General features: G+C 44.3%; 2 protein-coding genes across 4 annotated transcripts; one reads left to right on the top strand and one right to left on the bottom strand.

Moving 5' to 3' along the window:
• The first annotated feature begins 250 nt into the window (after positions 1 to 250).
• Positions 251 to 14949, top strand: virma (vir like m6A methyltransferase associated). 3 transcript variants are annotated; one of them, XM_075465457.1, is made up of 27 exons: positions 251 to 337; positions 791 to 903; positions 2043 to 2129; positions 3110 to 3158; positions 3244 to 3406; positions 3560 to 3679; positions 4560 to 4769; positions 5301 to 6031; positions 6290 to 6427; positions 6524 to 6750; positions 6869 to 7396; positions 7495 to 7649; positions 7728 to 7810; positions 9684 to 9777; positions 9879 to 10267; positions 10362 to 10517; positions 10622 to 10857; positions 10945 to 11194; positions 11277 to 11494; positions 11604 to 11736; positions 12519 to 12659; positions 12794 to 12948; positions 13159 to 13255; positions 13569 to 13732; positions 13832 to 14181; positions 14296 to 14442; positions 14516 to 14949. In XM_075465457.1, exons 1-27 carry the CDS (start codon positions 275 to 277, stop codon positions 14770 to 14772), a joined length of 5454 nt encoding a protein of 1817 aa, XP_075321572.1. In that variant the 5' UTR covers positions 251 to 274; the 3' UTR covers positions 14773 to 14949. The 3 variants fall into 3 exon arrangements, with proteins under 3 accessions (XP_075321572.1, XP_075321571.1, XP_075321570.1); XM_075465456.1 differs by having other exon boundaries at positions 4560 to 4799; XM_075465455.1 differs by having other exon boundaries at positions 4560 to 4799; positions 6290 to 6750; positions 14540 to 14949.
• A 447-nt stretch (positions 14950 to 15396) lies between these two features.
• rnf41l (ring finger protein 41, like) lies at positions 15397 to 19223 on the bottom strand. Its single transcript, XM_075465458.1, has 6 exons — positions 18837 to 19223; positions 18505 to 18711; positions 18268 to 18407; positions 16837 to 16999; positions 16641 to 16761; positions 15397 to 16173 (listed from the first exon to the last, which is right to left on the bottom strand). The coding sequence occupies exons 2-6, from the start codon at positions 18708 to 18710 to the stop codon at positions 15775 to 15777; spliced, it is 1029 nt and encodes a 342-aa protein (XP_075321573.1). The 5' UTR covers position 18711; positions 18837 to 19223; the 3' UTR covers positions 15397 to 15774.
• Positions 19224 to 20055: the final 832 nt, after the last annotated feature.

Below are 20055 nucleotides of genomic sequence, written 5' to 3'. Positions count from 1 at the left end.
CATTGGATGTTGACGTAAGCCCAAAAAATAATTTATCAACTCCCTTTTTTTTACCCTTTTCTTATGTGTGAATCTTAAAAATATATACATAAGTCTTTGCAGAACCTTGAATGAATATTATAAAACCGTTCATAAAAATATGTATTATTTTATTTGATCTATGTTGTTTTGTTTTATTTATTTGTTTTATTTATGATGCGGAGCAGTGAGCTTGCCCCGGAAGTATTCACCGTCCCGGAAGTTTATCTTCTGCACGACCATAAGCGAGGAAGCTATGGCGGTGGACACTTCAACGGAGCTTCTTTTTCTAGAGACATTTAAACATCAGAGTGCAGAGGTAATATTTAGCATACCTCAACACACTCATGTATTATTTCTTTAGAATTGCACGCCTCCAAAACTTATATTGGTCACATTCAGGGGGTTTGGAGAATGCTATACAACTTTGAAGCTAACGATCTTAACTTGGCTAATATTAGCAGTTGGCCATGTCAGTAATAACGCTGCAATTCACTGCCTTCAATTTATGACCCAACTTTATTATTTCTGAAGTAACTGTCTCAGCTGCATTCATTCAATGCAATTTGTTGTGAATAATCGGGTGTTATCATGCATTCTTATACATCCACGAATAGTTTGTTTGCTAGTTAGCCTGGTGGCTAAAGCTAACTGTTAAAGATTGAAGTTGGCCCTGATTTTATCGCGGAAGGCAGACAAAGTGACTGTGAAGGTCTGTGGTGTTACCTGTAGTTGCTGAAACTGTAATAAATTGTAATCATATGCGCTTAAGTTGACCAACGTGGATGTGGTGCGGTTTCCTTGCGGGGTCCTGATCACAGAGGTGAGGATCATTCCTCCAGGGATCAAAGCACACAGCAACCTACCTGACAACAGAGCATTTGGGTAAGAGCTACTGTGCACTCACCAACCCTTCACAACACGCACACACTCTGTTGCTAACTTATTTAATTAAAAGCTAAATTGGTCAGTTATTGTTGAATCTAGTTCAGACGGATGTTCATCTAGCAAAATTCTCCTTCATTCAGAAATATTAATTTGTATTTTTTTCATCAGCCAGGCACTTTTGACAACTTGTAAATACTCTGAATGTACATTAGGCTAAATTTAGATCAACTTAACAAAGAAGAGCAGCCCAAGGTTGCATACCTCTTGTGGATATCGGATCTGTCCATGACTAATTGAGTTATCCTTCCAGCAAACAGACAAACAAACCAAACCACCAACATAACCTCCTTAGTAGAGGTAGTAAGTATATCTAAGTGTGGGGATGCACCAGTCCGATACTGAGAAGTTAGCAGTGTTGACACAGTATAGATATAGTTTCTTTGTTAGATTTCCACTAATTAATTTGTCAATGGCTGACAACTGACTTGATTCTCAATGCCATGGTTACTGTACTGAAAATGGTTTGCTGAAAAGTCTTAAAATAAAGGGACTGTTTATCTTCCTCAGCGCTGTTGTCAGCTGATGGATGTTGCCTGTGGAGATGTTTGCTCACCACTGATACCTGATATGTATGTGAAGGGCATGCTTATGCAGGATGTAGTGAGTGTGAACAAATTTAAGTCAATGCTACACCTGTGCGGTGTTGTTGAGTGTGTGCTGAGTTCATCTGTGCTTGTTGAGGGGGATGTAAAAAAGCTGAATAAGACTAAGTGCTCAAGAATACAAAAAAATCCATTTGTAGAGTTAGGCGATGGGGTAAAGAACTCTGTTACTTTTTTTTAAGACATTTTCTGATAAACTTGACAAAGTGATTGTGAAAAATGTTTGTTTAGGCTCAAAGTTCGTTAAATTCTGTACCTCCATCACAGTCCTCATTGGTATATAGTTTGATTTACACAATATTCTTCACAATTTTAAGGGTAGAATTTAGGTCACTATGTCAAATAGAATTGGGTTGTACATATGTGCCAAATAAAGTGGCCACACAGATAGGCCATATTGCAAATTTTGACCTGTATCTTGTACCAGTGAGTCCCTCTGGACAAGTCCTGACTGTGTCATTTCTGCGTTTCCAGGGAGACGTCTCCTCATGCCTTCCAGTTGGAGCTGTTCTTCAATAATGCCACCAAACCCAACAACCCCACCTTCCACAGACTGGGCAGGTCAGAATTATTTTTTGCTCTCCCTGCTCTGAAGATATCTCTTCTTTTTCTCCGTGTTCCCTGTTCAGTTCTCAAAAGTGCTTAAGATGCAGATGTCTGTCCCACCTGTAGAACCGGTCACAACAGCCTCCGAGTCCTGTTTTGATTGGCTTGTTTTGCAACCACCCTTACTCGGTTCTCTTTGTTCCTGTGCTGGCTAACTGGTCTCTCCAGAAACCCAACCCCACCCACACTGTAGCTGAAAGTGACACCAAAAACAAAACTTAGAGGTCTTGTACACTAGAGGAGAAATGGAATGTTTTTTCCCATCATAATAACAGAGGTGTGCACAGTAGCACCAGAGCGTAAACTTATTTTCGTAGTTGCCCTTTGTGTACGGCTTATCAAAGTATGAATGCGACACACCCAAGTTATTATCTGGGCTGGGAAGGTCACCTGTTTAACTTGTTTAATGATTTGCTGTTAAAATATTCTTAAAATGTTATAAATAAATGTGACTTTGTTTTTGGATAAATATTTCTGAGACTAAGAGCAGTTTGGTCAGTTGCTGTTGTAATGTCAGTGATCCAAGTGACTCCAACAGTACTTTTCACTTCATTTGTTTACAAAACAAGATGCGTTTTTTAAATGGAATTTGGCATTTTTGTGACATGGGATCTGAAAAATGATCAAGTGTGCTGAATTCTTGGAAACCACAGTGAGGTTTTTCCTTTAGTTTTTCTCTCTGCCGTGTCTACGTGGAGCTGCTTTTGTATATCAATAAGTTGTGACCAGTTTAACAGAAGGCTGTCTTCTCAGGCCATGACAAAAGCTCCCCCCCCCCTTAATCACTCAAGCAATTATGTGTTAATTGGAAAGAGGTTTATCCAGAGTAACAGCAGCTCATGCTGCTTCCTTCAGTCGTACGCAGGAATATTTCTAAACTGGTTTTAAATTTGCATGGTGGTTTTGATCTGACCTGTCTTGTTTTTTACCCTCAGTTTGGAATATGATGAGAACAAGTCCATTGTGTTCAGACCCAGTGGAAAGGTAACAGTTTCTTAACAAACAAGAAGATTTATGTTATTTCCTTCTCTGATTTGTGAATGATTAATTAATGGGATTGTGCACGCAGGTGAACACCGATGGCCTGGTGCTGCGCGGCTGGTACACCAGTTTGACTCTGGCAGTGTATGGCACTGCAGAGCGCCCTCATGGACATGACCAAGGTTCACCTCCTCCTCCTCCACCCCCACCCCCCCAACAACCAAGTGGACTCAAGAGGATCATCAAACCAGGTGAAACTAACGGGCACTTTCACCTTCACACCCACTTTGTGAGAGCAAACCAATCAATTAATGATTCATGGGCTTTTTCTTTCTCTCTTAGGTTTGCTTGCTGTATCCTAAATATACTGCTGTCATAATTAATTTTATTTATTTTTTTCAAAGAATGGGAAAAAGATGACCAGTACAATGGCAGCCCGCCCAGGCCAGCACCCAGAGGGCCCCGTACTCCACCTGGACCTCCACCCCCAGATGACGATGAGGAGGAGCAGGTCCCGATGACAGGTCAGAGCTGTACGTCTGTTCAGTGCTGCTGCAGATAAGTCACTGCTCAGCAACAACAAAAACAAGGTCTTGTCCTCTAATCCTGTGTCTTAAAGAACAGTTCTGAAAGTTCTTTTCCAGTCGCTGCTCTTTGCTGTGGACTTTTTGCACTTGCTGTTATTTATATTACATTACAAGCTATAGATTAAATTATGTGATTTCCCTAAATATACCTTAGTGACCTATCCATATATTAACTCTGCCTTTTAAATAAATGATTTCGCCTGACCTCTTTAATCCTGACTGCTGCTGAATAACATTTAATGATAAGCAAATCTTATTCATTTGTAGGATAAAATCTGCATTTCTCTTTAAAGAAACCTTGAAAGTCTTTGATATGAACAGTCTGCGTGGTTGCAGCTAACGAGAAAAGTAAGGAGGAGAGACTGTCTCGTTCAAACAAAGCACGAATAGCTCTGTTGTTGCTCTTAAGAGATACTAAAACAGATTGTGCCAACTAGAGCATCAGTAACATTCAACACAGAAGGGAACCCCATATCTATAGAGCAATCCAGCTTTTAACTAAGGTTATGATGAAGTTGGAGGTGGGGTTTTGTGTCTAACTGTTTTTATTAGTGCCGAATTGAATGGAAATAAGAATGATGACATTTCCATTACCGTAGGACAAGATACTGTGTATGTATTATGAAAGGCAGCGGGCTGCCCTCCTTGCCGCTTTAGCACATTTCACCGTAAAGTAAAAGCATTATGATATCCAAACAGGTCAAATCATGTAAAATTGTATGACTCTCTAAACTGCTTTGCATAAGAGTACCTGCCATTTATAATGTTAGTTATTTATATGTTGCCATATGTTTTGGATGAACTCATCGCTTTTCAGTGGGCTTAATCAAAGAAGAGCCAAGCGAGGGCCGTGACGACTACCTGGAAGCCGTGTCGCCTGAAAGATCGCTGCCTGCTGACGAGACGTACTCAGACGCTGAACACGAGGAAGAGGGTGAAGAGGAGGAAGAAGAGGAGCAGGAGGAGGAAGACACAAGGACTGAGGGGAGCGTACAAGAGGAAGAAGAGGAGGAGGAGGAAGATGAGGGTGAGGACGAGGAAGAGGAGATGGAGGAAGGTAGGGGTGTTCTTATGTGAGTGTAGGACAGCCTACAGTCCCAAATGGACCCTCAACCCTGAATCCCTCCGTCTTAGAATCTCAGTTGTCAGACGTCATGTGGGCAGGGGGGAGCCACAGGAGCAGGGTCCATTTGGGACTGAGCAACAGCTCGAGTGTTTGCTCTGGCATGCTCCGCCCATCTGCAATCACTGGATGCTGCACTGGGCGCTATTCTGAAGACTTTTAATTAACCTTCATATGCTGTCGCGTGGAGCTCCACCTGACGCGTCCTCACAGCCATGTCTGAGTGCGTGCTGTAGTCACATCATGCATGATAAACTAACCCTGCATGCTTGAAGAAATGCTGCCATGGGAGAGTAGGTTTGTGAGTGGATGCACCTGTATGAAAAAGGGACTACACAGTTGTTGCTGGCCTCCTAATTCTCGCTCATTTTTCACACACGTATTTATCAAACGGAACAATTTGATCATTTCTTTAAATTTGTTTGTCCCTGCAAGGTGATGACGGGTATGAGCAGATTTCCAGCGATGAGGACGACCTGGATAACGGTAGCTTCAAGCTGCCCACCTTTGACATGGACTACACTCCCGAGGATCTCGCATCTGTCCCACCTGTTCAGTATGATCCATACGAACGAGAACTCAGACCCCTGGTCTATTTCATCCCTCCGTACAAAACCCGCTTTGATACCCAGTTTGAGAAGACCTGCATAGAGGAGCCCAAGGATGCTGTAGAAACAGAAGGAACTGCAGGTGGAGAGGATGCTGAGGCTGTCGCTCACCTAAAAGAGCTTCTAGCTGGTATTGGTGAAGACAGAGATGCACGCTGGGTCACCGCTCTGGAAGAGGCACCTGGACTACTGGCTAAAGGTTTGGCTTATTTAGTTAAACAAGGAGAAGGAGAGATGGAGAACACTGTAAGAGTTTTAGTCAAGTGGACTCTCCAGGCTCTGAATATGGAAGTTGCTCTCACGCAACCCATTGCCCTTAACCTCAGACAGTTAAAAGCCGGCGCGAAGCTGGCGTCACACCTGGCAGAGAGCCCACAGGGTCTCGCAGTGCTGCTGCGTGAAGGAGCTCTGAGAGTGCTGCTGGAGCTCATTCACGCTGAACATGTGTCCTCCACACTGAAGCTGAGCATCCTGAGAGCTCTGGATGCTCTCATCAATGCTCCTGCTGGGGTGAAGGCGTTCCTGCATGCAGGAGATTCAGAGAAGAGTGGCTATCAGGTAAGTGACACAAAGTAGACAAATAGTCCACTGAGAGAATAAAAATTAACTGAACATGCTTAAAAGTACAAATGGTACATCGTCTATAATGTATTACCTATCAAATGAGCACCACTTTTAAGAGTTATTAAACTAAAAATGTTATCAAGATCAGGACTGAGCACTTACCTTTTATATTTACAGACACACTGATCTGTTAAAGAATTTGATATTTTTTATGTCATTGACATCTGACGCCACGCTTGATTTGCTTTACAGCGTCTAGTCCAGCTGTTCCTGCATGAAGAAACGGTCCGGGTCATAACAGCTGGCAACGCTATATTACAGAAAAGCCACATGTATGAGGTACTCCTCGACCTGCAACATGCAGCAGCAGCCTGTAGTGAACCACAGCAGGTAACAAAACAAGCTCTCTCTCTCACTCACTTCAGGGAGTTAGTTTTTTTTGGGGGTTTTTTTCACACTTTAATCATCTCTTACTTTTGTCCTCAGGAGGAGATGGAGGATGCTGAGATCCCTATGGAAGAGGAACCATCACTGAGCTCCTCTCCTGTGAGTGAGGCTGAGCTTGATAGACTGGCTGGAGTTTTGGAAGAGCTTCATCACCTGCTGGAGACTGCCCCTTACTGCATGGTGCAGCCCCCAGGGAAGGCCTTCCCCACGAGTACCAGAATAACAGGACCCCAGGAGAGGGACAACCCATATCCAACATTATTTAGGTACACAGTCAGACAAGAATTACCTCAAACCTCACAGTGTAGAAGTTGAGATTTTAATTTTGAGTCATGGATTGAATTCTTTTTTTTTTTTTTAAATGTTTTATTGTACCCTCTCCAGGTACATGCATGCTTGCCATTTTCTGGAAAGCACAACAGTGGTGCTGTCGGCAGCCGCATCAGCGGGCCATCTTGGTGTCACCCAAGCCGTTAAAGAGCTGCTACGCTTCCTGTCACTCACCCAGCCAGGTCTGCTGTTTCTTCTCGCCCAGCCTACACCCATCAACCTGCTGCTGCGTCTCCTAGCATCAGTGGCAGAATCTGAGGGCGAGGAGAGCCCCTTAACGGGGGGAGAGGGGTGTCTCACAGGGCTGGGGCTCGGGGAGGAGGGCTTTTGTATGTGGCTTATGCAGGCGCTGCACGCTCTGCAGGGTGTGTCCGAACTCATGAGCCACGTGGCCACCGGGGGAGAGGGTGGTGCAGGGCTCGAAGAGGGTGACAATCCAGAAGTTCTTGGCATGCTCCATGCACTGTACCTCATGACCTTCACGCAGACGGGTCGTTGTGCTGTGGCCCACGTTTTCAGCCTGGAGAACAACCTGTCCTGTCTGGTTACTCTGCTCCAGCACCACAGCAAGGACGGACAAGGGTATGGCTTTCTTTTTTTATGCTCATTTTCTTTTTCTTCGCTTCCATTTCAACACAATTTTAGTTTTTGTTTGTCTTTATTTCCCTCTTTTTCTTCAGTGAGGCCAAGGCTCGCAAAGCAGTGACGTACAACTATGCCTGCATGCTGGTCTTAACGGTAGCACAGACATCGAATGAACTGCGGATGATGGAACAGTTTGCTTCTCCACTGCTCACTATAGCCAAGGCAGATGACACCAACACCAAATTGCAGGGTGAGTATTCCCAGTGTCATATTCACGTGGTTTTACATAGGAAGGTTTTGAATATTTGATTGCCTTTGTCTCATTCAGAGCTCAGTAAATGGTTGGAGCCTCTGGAGAAACTTCGCTTTGAGATTGGCAGCATTCCTACACTCATCAACTACATCAAGCAGGTACAGATTTATCAGTCCCACCTGCTGCTAAAGAACTTACATTTTTTTGTTTGATTTGTATGAACTTTTTTCATCTAAATAATCTCCGGTGTCAGCTTGGTGTATAAAAACACCGAACCTTGTTTCCAGCCTTAGATCCCGACCCCTCTGTAAAAGGATCTCAGGATTCACAGTAAAACATCCCTGCAGCACCATGTTTGACTGCGCAAATTTTATAAATAAGGGGACGCTCAATACCTGGTTTCCTCTGTTCATGCTATGAGAGTCATGGCCAGATATTTTAGTCTTTTGTTTCTTCAGATGACTTTTCCCTTCTGTCATGGTCTGATTTATGTGACCTTTGCAAACCCCCAACGGGCTGTCATCTGTCTTATTGAGAAATGGCTTCTGGCTGGCTTCTCTGTCACAAAGACCTGATTGGCTGGTAGCTGTACTGATGGCTTTTTGAGTACCTGTCTGACCAAGGACCTGATCACTCAGTTTGTCAGCCAGTTCCCCGAAGACTCGTGGTGATTCCAAACTTCTTCCATTTGAGAACGATTTAGCCCACTTTGCTCTTAGGCCGCTAAAACGCTGCCGAAATGTTCTTATGTCCGACCCTAGATCTGTGGCTTAACACAGTCCTGTTTCTCGGGTTCGAAGGTGATTCTTTTCGACCGCATCACACCGCCATTTGTGCGTTTTTATATAGAGGTTTCTTCTTTATTAATTATGTACAATTCAATTCAGTTCAATTCATTTTTATTTCTATAGCGCCAAATACAACAAATGTCAGCTCAAGGCACTTAGATAATAAAGTCCAATTCAAGCCAATTGGAATTCAATTCATTGTAATCATAATTATTCATAAAATAATCCAATTCGTTCATATAGAGCCAATTCAAAAACAATTTCCTAGCTAAGGAAACCAACAGATTGCACTGAAACTTTGTTTTCGGTCCAATCTCCCGCCCTGAAACGACTCCCTTTTAACAGGAAGAAACCTCTGGCAGAACCAGACTCAGGAAGGGTGGCCATCCGCCTCGACCAGCTTCTCCTTGTTTAACTCTGAGGGGGGTGGGGGGGGCACTGTAACACCATTCAAAGGATATCTGTTGGAACAGGGAAACACAAGTTAATGACCACAATAATGTCACATATACATAAAGAGAGTAAAGTGAGGAAAGGTGTGACAGATGAGGCTCCCCAGCAGTCTAGGCCTATAGCAGCTTAACTAAGGGATGTTTCAGGATCACCTGAGCCATCCCTAACTATAAGCTCTATAAAAAGGCCAAGGAAACACCATCTAGAGTAACTATATAGCTAGACAATTTCTCCCTGAAGCGCTCAGGTCCAAAGATAACGACTTCAGTTTTGTCTGAATTTAGAAGCAGACAGTTCTGAGTCATCCAGGTCTTTATGTCTTTAAGACATGCTTGTAGTCTGCCCAACCTATTGGGTTCATCTGGTTTTATAGATAAGTACAGCTGAGTATCATCAGCATAGCAATGGAAATTTATGCCATGCTGTCTAATAATGTTACCTAATGGAAGCATGTGGTGAAAAGAATCAGTCCAAGCACAGAACCCTGAGGAACTCCATGACTTACTCTGGTGTGTGAGGAAGATTCTTCATTTACAATGGATTCAAATAGGCAAAGGTGGACTCCACTCGAGGTGTAGAGTCATTTCAAGGACCATCAGTGGAAGGGACGCACCACATCTCTCTGAATACTTATGTGAATTAGATTTTAAAGTATTTTATTTTGAATAAATGAACAAAACACTTCAAAAAGTTTTTGTTTTTTTAAATGTGTTTTGGTCTGAAGAAAAATGTGGTGAATCTGGAAAGATTTGTGTGAATCCTAACGACCTAACTGTTGTTTTCGTGTCAGAATGTGGAAAATGTGTTGAATGCTGAGGGAACCGGCCTGGTTACCTCTCTGAGGGCTCTCTGTAACATCGCCTGTCCACCTCCTGCTGTAGAGGGTAAGAAAGTGATTCTAAACTTGTTACCGTGTCTTTAAAGTTGACTGTAACGGTGACAAAAAAGATGCTCTTTATACCAAAGTGACTCCTCCTTTCTGCAGGTCAGCAGAGGGACCTGAAGTGGAGTCTTGCAGGTGTCCAGCTCTTCTCTGGGGAGGGTCTGGATATGTGTGTACGTGTCCTGCAGAAGCTGTGCAGTGTGTTACTGCAGCCGTGGCGTGTGCACGGACACATGGGCCCGACGCCGCAGCGCTGCATGATCCTCAGCATATGCATCAGCACGCTCAGGTTGCTGCGCACCATGTTGACAGAGCTGCTCGGAGGGGGGGCTTTCCAGTTCAGGGACACTCGTGTTGCCAGCGTGTTGGTGACACTCCACATGATTGTTTGCTCCATCCCTGCATCTGGGCGTCTAGACGGCGAGGAGACCAAAGTGCAGGCACTCATCGTTGATGTGCTGCTCACCTTCACACAGTGCGTCAGCGCCCAGGTACACGAACGGGAGTGTGTGCGTATTCAAGAACAAGGCACATGACTCGGATGTGTTTTTTTTGTCAATCATTTGGTGTTTGTGTCTGCCGCAGGTCACTCACACAGAGGAGACTCTGTCCAGTAACACATGGTCTCTGATGCTGAAGGAGGTTTTGGGCTCTCTGCTGAAAGCTCCTGAGGGCCTGTTTTGTGGCCTGACGCTCCTGTCTGAGCTCCTGCCTCTTCCCCTGCCAATGCAGAGCACTCAGGTAACTCTTTCTGTCCTCTTGGTCACACAATATTGTGCTTCCTTTCGACCACCCGTGACTCTCGTCTTGACTTGCGTCCTAATATTAGATCTTTGGCTCCATAGGTGATATCAGTACAAGACGTTGCTATTGCGTTAAACACAAGGAAGCTGTGGAGCATGCACATACGGGCACAGTGGAAAGTGCTCTCCGAGGTCTTGAGGTGCGTGTGCGCCACCAGCTGTCCTCCTCTCCTGGCCATGCTGAGGAGAGTGTGCGTTCAGCTGGCTGACTTGTCTTCACCCACTGCACTACTCGTCATGAAGACCCTGCTGGAGCTGCTGCTGGAGGAGCTGCAGCCGTGAGTGAAGCACACAGACATCAGTGCACTTTTTTGTTCACGCTGCAAATTGTATTTTAAATCTATTTCTAATTGTGATAACTGCAGGGCAGAGGGTAAAAGTGTGTGCTGGAGCCAAGTCTTGCATCTGCTTTCTTTGATGGATGCTCTGGCGTCGCAGAGGGCTTGTAAGAGCGCAACGCTGCACTTGCTGTCTGGCTCAGTTTCCGGAGACGAACAGCTGGCAGATGTGTTCCCCTTGCTTTTGTCTCTGTTGGTTCCTCCATTGGATCATTCCTTACAACAGCAGCAATGTAGTGTTCTAGTGGGAACAATATTACAGTCACTGTGTGACCAGGTAAGATCTGCAGTGCACATAAAAAAAACTTTAATGGAAAATAAAGAAAACACTAAAGATACTCATGTCTTGTCTTCTTCAGGATATAGCTCTTTGGGTGTCTCCACCTGGTGAAAGCTGCGTGTCTGAGACTGAACAGCTGGCCAACGCGCTTCCAGGGCGAGACATTATGTCATCAGTATGTAATTCCCTGTTGGAGGTTTTAGGGAATAAAGAGAGCAGCGTCCCACTCCTCCTCACCTGCATCAGGACTTTGACATTCCTCACAGAGCATAACTATGGACTCTACCACCTCAAAGTGTAAATGCAAATGTTCCCTCATGTGTCCCTTTATACTTCTGCAGCTGGTGCCCTCTTCTCAGTTTAACAAGGCCTCGGCTGATTTTTTTTTTTTCCCCCTTTGTTTCAGTGCTCTGAGGAAACATTGTGCAGAACTGTCCTCGCTGCTTAAAAGGTTGGTGGCTTCCTTCAACAAGGACTCAGCAGATCTGCTTTCAGCTCTGCTTGACTTCCTCAGGCAGATTGTCAACACAGAAACTATGGTAAGTACTGTCGATTCAACTTAATGAGATATACATAAACCTATTGCCATCTCATTTTCAAGGGTGTTTTAACACAAATTCCCAAACAAGCAGACAACAAACCAATCTTGAACATATTCAAAGATATAATGAATAAATGGCATACCTGAGAAAAGAGCAGAATAAAGTTGGGGCCTTTGGAGAGATGCTAACAAAACAAAGAACATTTTAAGAAGGACGAGACATAAAGAATGAAACCGAAAGAGACCCAAACATAGAAGTATATAAATTTCCTGGGAGGCAGAAAGAGGAGCTGGTCGGAGCTTTTAATTGAGTAAAATAAGTGTAAGGAGCACTGAATCTTCTTTTTTTAAAGGAACCTTTTTGGCACTAGTGGCCTTTATTTGAAGGAAAAGTTGGACAGAGAGCTCACATGCAGCAAAGGGACCAAGCCTGGACTTGAACCCGGGTCGGCCCCCCCGACTGGTTGGGCGGCCCAGCAGCCACAGATCACTGAATCTTTTTAAGCAGTACAGATTTTCTACTTGCTGCTATATGTTTACATCAGTGGTATAATATATATATATTTTTTTAAATAATCTGTCGCTTGCAGGAGCAATAAAAACTCTGTCATGCATCTGTCATCATGTGGCAGAGCAGTTCGCCTTATAAAAGCACCAACTTTCATAAACTGTTCTATTCTTAAGTGTCTTTGTGATCTTTACTTATTTTCTCAAGTTGCTTACTGCTCGTCAGAGATAGTTATGCATCTCAATTCTGACTTTGTCTTTCTTGGCATCCAGTGTGTTGAGGAGGCTCAGGGTTCCAGCGAGGAACCTGCCTTTGTTCCCCCTCGACTGCTGTCCGGCTCCGAGATGAAAACTATGCTACAGTGGGAGGAGTCCGAGTCACATCCGATACCTGCTTTAGAGAAGCTGATAACGGTACTGGTGATGCACCCCTGTAAAGGTTTTTTTGTTTTTTTTTTCATGCTGCCCTAGTGTTCAACTTTCTTTGTGCGCGTGTGTGTGTGTGTGTGTGTGTGTGTGTGTGTGTGTGTGTGTGTGTGTGTGTGTAGAAACTGTGTAAAGAGGACGATTCAATGGAACCTATGTTGGAAAATGTGATTATCCTGAGGCAGACGTTGGAAGCCGCCACAGACGCACCTCCTGCAGCTGAAACTGAGCCCACTCTGCCGGCACCCGAGGCTCTGGCGGCTCAGTTTAATCACAGGTTCGTCAGCATGTCACTGAAAAATGAGTTCCGATGACACGGACCGCACCTGATCATGTGTGTGAAATGACTTTTCTTTGTATTCTTTTAGTGATCGACTTTTTTCAAGCTGTCACCATAGCCGTCACCAGACGAGTCAGCTGACAGTGGCAATATGTTAGAGCTAATCTTAATGCACGGGAACTAAAATAAACGTCTTTTTATCCGTAGGACGGCGTTTATTCTGTCAGAAGCGCTGGATGAGCAGCTGAAGGCTCTGTGGTTCTCTCCCTTCCAAACAGATGACATAGAAACAGACCTTGATACGGTAAGCGTGTGTCTGAAAAGCCAAGGCTGCACAGTCATGCCAAACGGTATTATCACACATATTAACCTTCTCTTGCACCTTCACTCAGTAACTTTTCTCACTTAATGCAGCATTTATCAGATTACCAGAAGGGAAGATGTCTTGTTTCCACTAGTTCTCCTCTACCACTGATTGTCATTCTCACACGTGAAATTCATAATTAATGCATAATTTCAATATTGCAACAGAGACAACCCAAAGTCAGGCCTTTGGAAAGCTACCAAACATTTGCCTTCCATGTGTTATATTTTGTGTATATTATTTTTTGTAACAGGTGAAAGTGGATCTGGTGGGTTTGGCTCAGGAGTGTTGTCCAGAACTGGACCTGAAGGCTGAGCTGGAGCGCTCCTTCCTCTCTGAGCCGTCCTCTCCTGGCCACAACAAGGCTCCGAAAGGTTTCCGACTGGGCAAACACAAGCACGAAACGTTCATTACAAGGTACATTAGTGGTGTCACTTTACTTTTTACCGAATTCATTTTCTTGAATCATGAGTTGAAAGGAAGTTTGCGTATTTCATCTTGTGCTCGTCTCTGCAGCGGTAAATCCGACTACATCGAACCTGCTAAAAGAGCCCACATCATGCCTGCTCCTCGTGGTCGTGGAGGTCGAGGAGGGTTTGGACAGAATCTTAACCGTCCCCATGACATTTTCCGCCTGCGCAAACAGAACACTTCCCGACCTCCCAGTATGCATGTGGATGACTTTGTTGCAGCGGAGTTTAAAGACATTACCACCCCTCTTGGACTTTTACCCCCCAAACGTCCCCCAAAGAGCATCCCGAAGCCCCCCACGAGAGGACTGTTCACTGGTAACAGAGGCAGAGCTACCTTCCACAGCCAGACACGCTTTTTCACTCCTCCACAACCTAAAGGTGTTCTGCTGTCAGGTGCGTCCACAATCTCTGAAATGTTCACATTTACACAAGCGGAGTTCCTGGAATCTTTGCTCCCTGAGGTGGCAACCAGAGGGTGACAGAAAGTGTTTCTTTTTGGTTCTGCAGGTAACTACACTCGAAGAGAGGGAGGTCGTGGTTCATCTTGGAGTGGCCAAGTTCCAGCTGTCACTCACAGAGGAACCTACAGCGAACCCCGTGGAGGGCAGAGCAACTTCACACGAGGACCCCTGCCCTCCCGACAACCACCTGCAAGTATGTAGAGTGAACGCACGAAGTTACCTTAAATTCGCGTCCAAGATTTCCGCCCACTAAACTAAATTTATAGTGTTTCTGTCTCCTTCCTATCCAGGTGCTTACCGCCTGGCTCTTCGGGATCGAATTCCGCGGGGCAGAGGGGGCGCCGGGCTGTCATGGCTCAGTGGGGGAGGAGGTGCAGGTGGCACTGGCGGAGGAGGCGGCGGCGGCGGAGGAGGAGGAGGAGGAGGAGGAGGAGGAGGAAGAGGATCTCAGGGGAGCAAATTCAGTGGTGGGGGAGGCAGCGGAGGTGGGAGGGGCAGACATGTGCGCTCCTTCACCAGGTAATTTCACCTGGGCAATGACTGCAGCCTCTCAAGGCTACAAATGGACCAATAAGGATGTTATGTATGCCGTCTCCATGGAAACGTGGTGGTATGATGTTTTCGCAATGACCGTGTTGATGTTTTATGTTTTGTTATGAGTCGTATTCAGATAATAAAGGTTATAGTACCTGAGCAAACACCTCTTCTGGTGAAGACACTGGACACTTCAGTGAAATTTTAGTAGAAAAACTTCCCTCAAAGCACTTTTCTGTGAAATGATCCTTTTAAGAAAATGTCCAGTCAATGCATTAAAGAGACAAAGGGACGCAACACTAAAGATCTTACAGAAACGGGACACAAAAATGAAAATGTCACGAGATTAATTTGCATTAAAGTCCAAGGTAAGAACTTATTGAGTATTCAGGTATTGTTCAAGGTGACAATAAGAGAGGTGCATGATGTACATGGCTATGGAGGAGCAGTTTAACAGTCAAACTCTTACTTAAAGCGAAATCTAAATATTTCTGTGATGCCAAGTTCTGCAAATATTCTCCAAGAAACTTTCAACAATTTCTATGTAACAACAACAAAAAAAAACACAGCAATGGTTCAACAATGAGAGAACAAGGAACAATCTGTTCCCGGGTCATGAAAAAACTTATTTTAATGGAAACCAAATGAACATAAAAGCCAGAGGGGTGTTACAATGATCTGTTTGAAGAAATAGTTAATAGTGTGCTGAGCATTAGTCAAAGAAACTAATGCTTTCTTTCACATTAGCCTGTTTTCTCATCCGGGGAAGTGAATAGGTCCACTTTTAAAGCATAGTAGAAGATTCATTCAAAAGCACACAAATTACTTTGATAATTTATCAAATCTTCGGCCAAAAAACAACTGAACAAAAAAAACAAAAACAAAGTGCGTAATTTAATTTCTTAAGCTTTGTCCAAATTTGTTGCTAAAACACTCAAAAAGAATAAAGATTTAATTTGCTATAGATCGGCTAATCTTAAGCTCCAGATGTTCAGATGACGGTCACCTCCCGGCTCTTCTTCTTGATGCAGTCCAGAGTCAGACTCCGAGTGCTTCCCTTGCGCACTCCCTCTCCCAGCTGAGGTGATGGAGGTGGGCCTGCAGCATGAGTAGCTGAGTGCAGTGACAGACTGGAAGCATGTAAAGAGGCCTCTCTCTGCTGGCATCTTGTTGATTCGATGTGCAGGTCCCAGCCAGGCAACCGCTGGTCCTCCTGATGCTTGTCCCTGGGCGGCTGCTCAGCGGGATGCCGACTCATGGTGGGCTGCAGGTCTCTGAGGAGCTCCAACAGTTCTCTCTTCTCCAGCTCTGCCTCTGCCAGCTCCTGTCTCCTCAGGCGCTCGGCTCCTAACAGGGCGCGCATGTCGCAGATCACACGCGACAGCTGACCCTGCACAGAGAACGCGCATGACCTTGAGTGAGCCGACGCATCAAATGCTTTTCTGTGTAGGGGAAAGTTGTGGTTAAATCATTCAGCTCCTACAAGAAGCACTTCAACCAAACATTGTGGCAAAATTTAATGCAGATAGAAAAAAAACAACTTTAAATTACATTTGTAAGAAAACAAGCAAACTCATCTGCTGATAAAAGTAATAAGTAGAAAGCTTAAAAGTCAAAGATGAGGGCGAGTGTAAATGTGAGCTTTAAAAGTATTATTTTACATTTATATTACTCTGGAGAGCTCTTCAAAACCATCTGCTGGGTAATTTAAGTTTGTTACGACATAACGATGAGTCACTAGATGCAAAAATGTGCTGTAAACATTCTTACCAAAAGGAATTAAAAGTGTACTTCAGTGCTACTCCTATAGTTGATGTTCTTGGAGTTAATAGCTGTTGAGAGGGACTGATAGTTCACCTTGAGCTCCTCCACCTCGTTCTTCAGCTGCGACTCTTTCTGCACCATGTGTCTCCTCTGAGAATCCAGCCGAGACTCCATCTCTCGTCTCACCTCCTCCACCTTACACAGCATCTCTGCCCTGTGGGAGACATGTCAAAGAATGACCCCTCCAGTTAAAAACACGTGAACGTGAGTTCAGGAGAAGTTTTCTTACCTCAGCATCTCCACCTCTGTGCGCAGCTCTGCTACACAGTTATGTTGCGATTGTTCAATGGAGTGGGGAGTGTGGCCACAGCCGTTGGGGCACTCTCTGCTGCGGAAGTTGCACTCTGACAGGTGAACTTCCAAACCTCGCCTCTCCACCTGCACGGGACAGCCTGAGAGCAAAGAGCCGTACGAACCTCACATGAAACAACCAGTTTACTTTTCTATGTATGTACCAGATCTACAGTCATTTAAGTTTAGTTTGAGTCTTTGGCTTTTAACTAAAAACACGATTTCCCCTCACAACGGTGTACAAAGAGGCAGAAAGTGTCATTCAACGATAAAATCTTGATCAGTTAGTCATTGTCCCACATTCGATGTGAATACACCTAATTAATTCTTCTTTCTTTCAGCTCCCTCACGTTCTGTAATCATTTTAGAATATAAAAAATGTGTCACATAAGGACTGGCTACTGCTTTCTTTTTTGTGAGTGAAAATACATTGAAACTGAGATTTTTTATTATTATTGAATACTCATAATGAAATTGAATGTGCTTGTTCGGAAAGAAAATGTCGGGACAGGCAACAATTGACTGGAAAAGTTGTGCACAACCACAACTCTGACGGAAGATCTTGAAACCAATTCTGTTCATTAGCAAGAGGACGGTGGCAAATTCAGGGAAAACATGACCATCCAAAGGAAGGCGAGTCTTTCAGAGATGAACAAAAAGTGTTTAAGAAACATCTCATCGTCACCTGCTGAAAACATTTGTTTCCTTTGTAGGCGACTATTTCAAAACGGGGTTAAATGATTCTCAAATCATTTAAAATTTAAAATCTTCTGCTTTACCTTCAAAGAAGGCTTCTTCAGCCTTAAAAATAAAAAAATACATATTTGTTTCTTTATTCCCCACTGCTCTTATTATGCCTCAAGTTTCCCCAGAATCAGTGACGTTCACACAGATCACAGCAATCAGAAAGCAGCAGAAAAACCAGGAGAAGTTAGTGACTGTACTGCTCAACACTGCAAAACAAACACACTGCATGTTCACACTTTATCACTACACCTACCACAGTGGTAACATATGTATTCTCCACCTGCCAATGACACGTCACAGTCGCATGATCAGCACAAAAACACATCCTTGAATATAAATTCAGGCCTATAAATCGCTCATCAAAGAATGATGGACCCTTTGCGTGCACTTCGTGTGAGGTCTCTTGGTTGCGTTCAGTCCCAAAGCCCATAGGTGTACATGTTTGTAGGGTAGCCATGACAACAGCTGAGCCACCTGTTACTCACCCACGCAAAGGTGTCACGTTACTTTTGTATCGTACACGTTCACACGGATAACAATTGGATTTAAAGTCACTATGATAAAACTAAATAAAACAGCGTAACCGGTGTGTGATCTCTGGGTCGGGGAGTTGTTTTCATACCTGTGTTAGAGCAGGATACGAAGGCAAACTCGCACTCATCCTCATGCGTGTGCAGGCTCTCAAGGGAGCAGACCACCTCACATCCCTGCCCTGCATTCACACAGCGGATCTGCAGACGGTTCAGGTCATTACGCATGTACCTGTCATCAAACACGCAAAGGCAGAGACTCTCAGCGTCGGATAAGTGCGGTGCATTTGTAACGATGCAGACACACAGATGCAGAGATGGAGACGGACCTGTAGAGTGGTTTGAGAGAGCTCACATCCAGTGGCAGTCTGTCCTCAGGACATGAGTGGTGATGTAGCAGCCAGCTGCTGATGCAGGCGCCGCAGTAGGCGTGTTCGCAGGGCGCCTGGAGGGGGCGCTCCAGCACGTCTCGACACACACAGCATAGCAGACCTTCATTCACATAGCCGACAAACCTCTCCAGATCATAGCCCATGCTAAAAATTGCAACGATTAGACAGGTTTTTACAACACATGCAAGAGGTTGAGGGGAGAACTCTTGAGCAATCCCGTCACAGTGTTTTTCATTCATTTGTTTCCTCTCATACAAGAACATTCCTACCTGAAGAGCCAACTTTCACTTCATTCAGATTCAGATCTTCCTTCTTCTTTCCTGCTGTAGGTTTTGACTCCAGTATGTCCTCCACAGGTAACCTCCCCACCTCTGCTACGGTCTCTCCTTCTTCATCCTCTCCCTTTTCATCAAGGTGAGGGTCTCCTCTCTTGCAAAGCCCTCCCCTACCTTTGGAAGGGTGTCTCTATGGAGAGGTATCCCTGACAACAAGGGTTCAGGATACAGCCAGGCAGCTGTCAGATGGGATCAGATCAGAGAGAGACAGAATTACAGCAAAAGAAACACTCAAAACAGACAAACTCTGAAGCAGGGAGTCACATTTACTGCCTAACAGCTAAAGCTGTATTGTGAAATAGCCTTCACAGATCATTGCTGTTTCTGTCTCTCTTTAATGACCATCTATCTGAGGTTTTTTTTCTGTCAGTCTCTGGATGTGGGATTAACGAGGATTACACTCTCTCCCTCCCTGATTGGATTACAAAGCACACAACATCAGATGGCACAAAAACGCATGAGCACAGGAATCAAAAATCACCCCAAACGCCCAAACTCATCATACCAGTCCCTTTATAATCTGTTCGGTTGAATTCAGCACAGGAAGATCTAAAAGTAGCTGCGATGTAAAAGCACTATATTGCAAATGTCAGTTTCATTTCAATATGCCACACATTTAAACAAAATGCACTTTGTGTGTCTAATTCAAACTATGCACCAGCATGCCACTTTACCTCATGAATGTTTTAAGTAGATTGCATGACTGTTTTTAAACTAACTCTGATACAGACAGACAGTTTTGATGAGTAAAATGTGTCAAAGCAGTTCATAGAAACACAACAATGCTGTGTTGTGCAGACAGGAGTGTATCCAGAGATATATAGTCTATGGGTGTATTAAGTAGCCTAATACAAAGAAAAGGTTTAACAGCACAAATGTTTTGCAATACAACAGGCCAGAGGACTTAATATTTTAGCAAACTGTCTCACCAAAATTTGCATTTTCGAAAGAGTTTCCTTCTCTCTTGATACCGTATAAGGAGTGGAGTAAGGTTAGGGGAAGAGGTACGAGTTGAGCTGGATTTATGTCTCTGGCGTTTCCATTTTTCTTCAATTTAAAGTAGCCATATTATCTAAAAGCGGGCTGAACGTGTTAACTGTAATGATGTTAAAATCAAGCATACCCCTATCCGTTTTAAGCCACGCCTCTTACC

Source organism: Odontesthes bonariensis, chromosome 5, assembly GCF_027942865.1.
Source record: "Odontesthes bonariensis isolate fOdoBon6 chromosome 5, fOdoBon6.hap1, whole genome shotgun sequence".
NCBI lineage: Eukaryota > Metazoa > Chordata > Actinopteri > Atheriniformes > Atherinopsidae > Odontesthes > Odontesthes bonariensis.
Note: the sequence above shows the minus strand (reverse complement) of the source record. Positions and strands in the feature narration are given on the sequence as shown.

Excerpts from the sequence above, each read along its gene's own strand:
- virma (XM_075465455.1), top strand. The coding sequence starts at position 275 with ATGGCGGTGGACACTTCAACGGAGCTTCTTTTTCTAGAGACATTTAAA. Across the intron at positions 2,130-3,109 it reads ACCTTCCACAGACTGGGCAG|TTTGGAATATGATGAGAACA; the intron begins GTCAGAATTATT and ends TTTTACCCTCAG. Across the intron at positions 13,733-13,831 it reads CACGAAACGTTCATTACAAG|CGGTAAATCCGACTACATCG; the intron begins GTACATTAGTGG and ends TCGTCTCTGCAG.
- rnf41l (XM_075465458.1), bottom strand. The coding sequence starts at position 18,710 with ATGGGCTATGATCTGGAGAGGTTTGTCGGCTATGTGAATGAAGGTCTG. Across the intron at positions 17,000-18,267 it reads CGTATCCTGCTCTAACACAG|GCTGTCCCGTGCAGGTGGAG; the intron begins GTATGAAAACAA and ends CTTTGCTCTCAG. Across the intron at positions 16,174-16,640 it reads ACGAGGTGGAGGAGCTCAAG|GGTCAGCTGTCGCGTGTGAT; the intron begins GTGAACTATCAG and ends TTCTCTGTGCAG.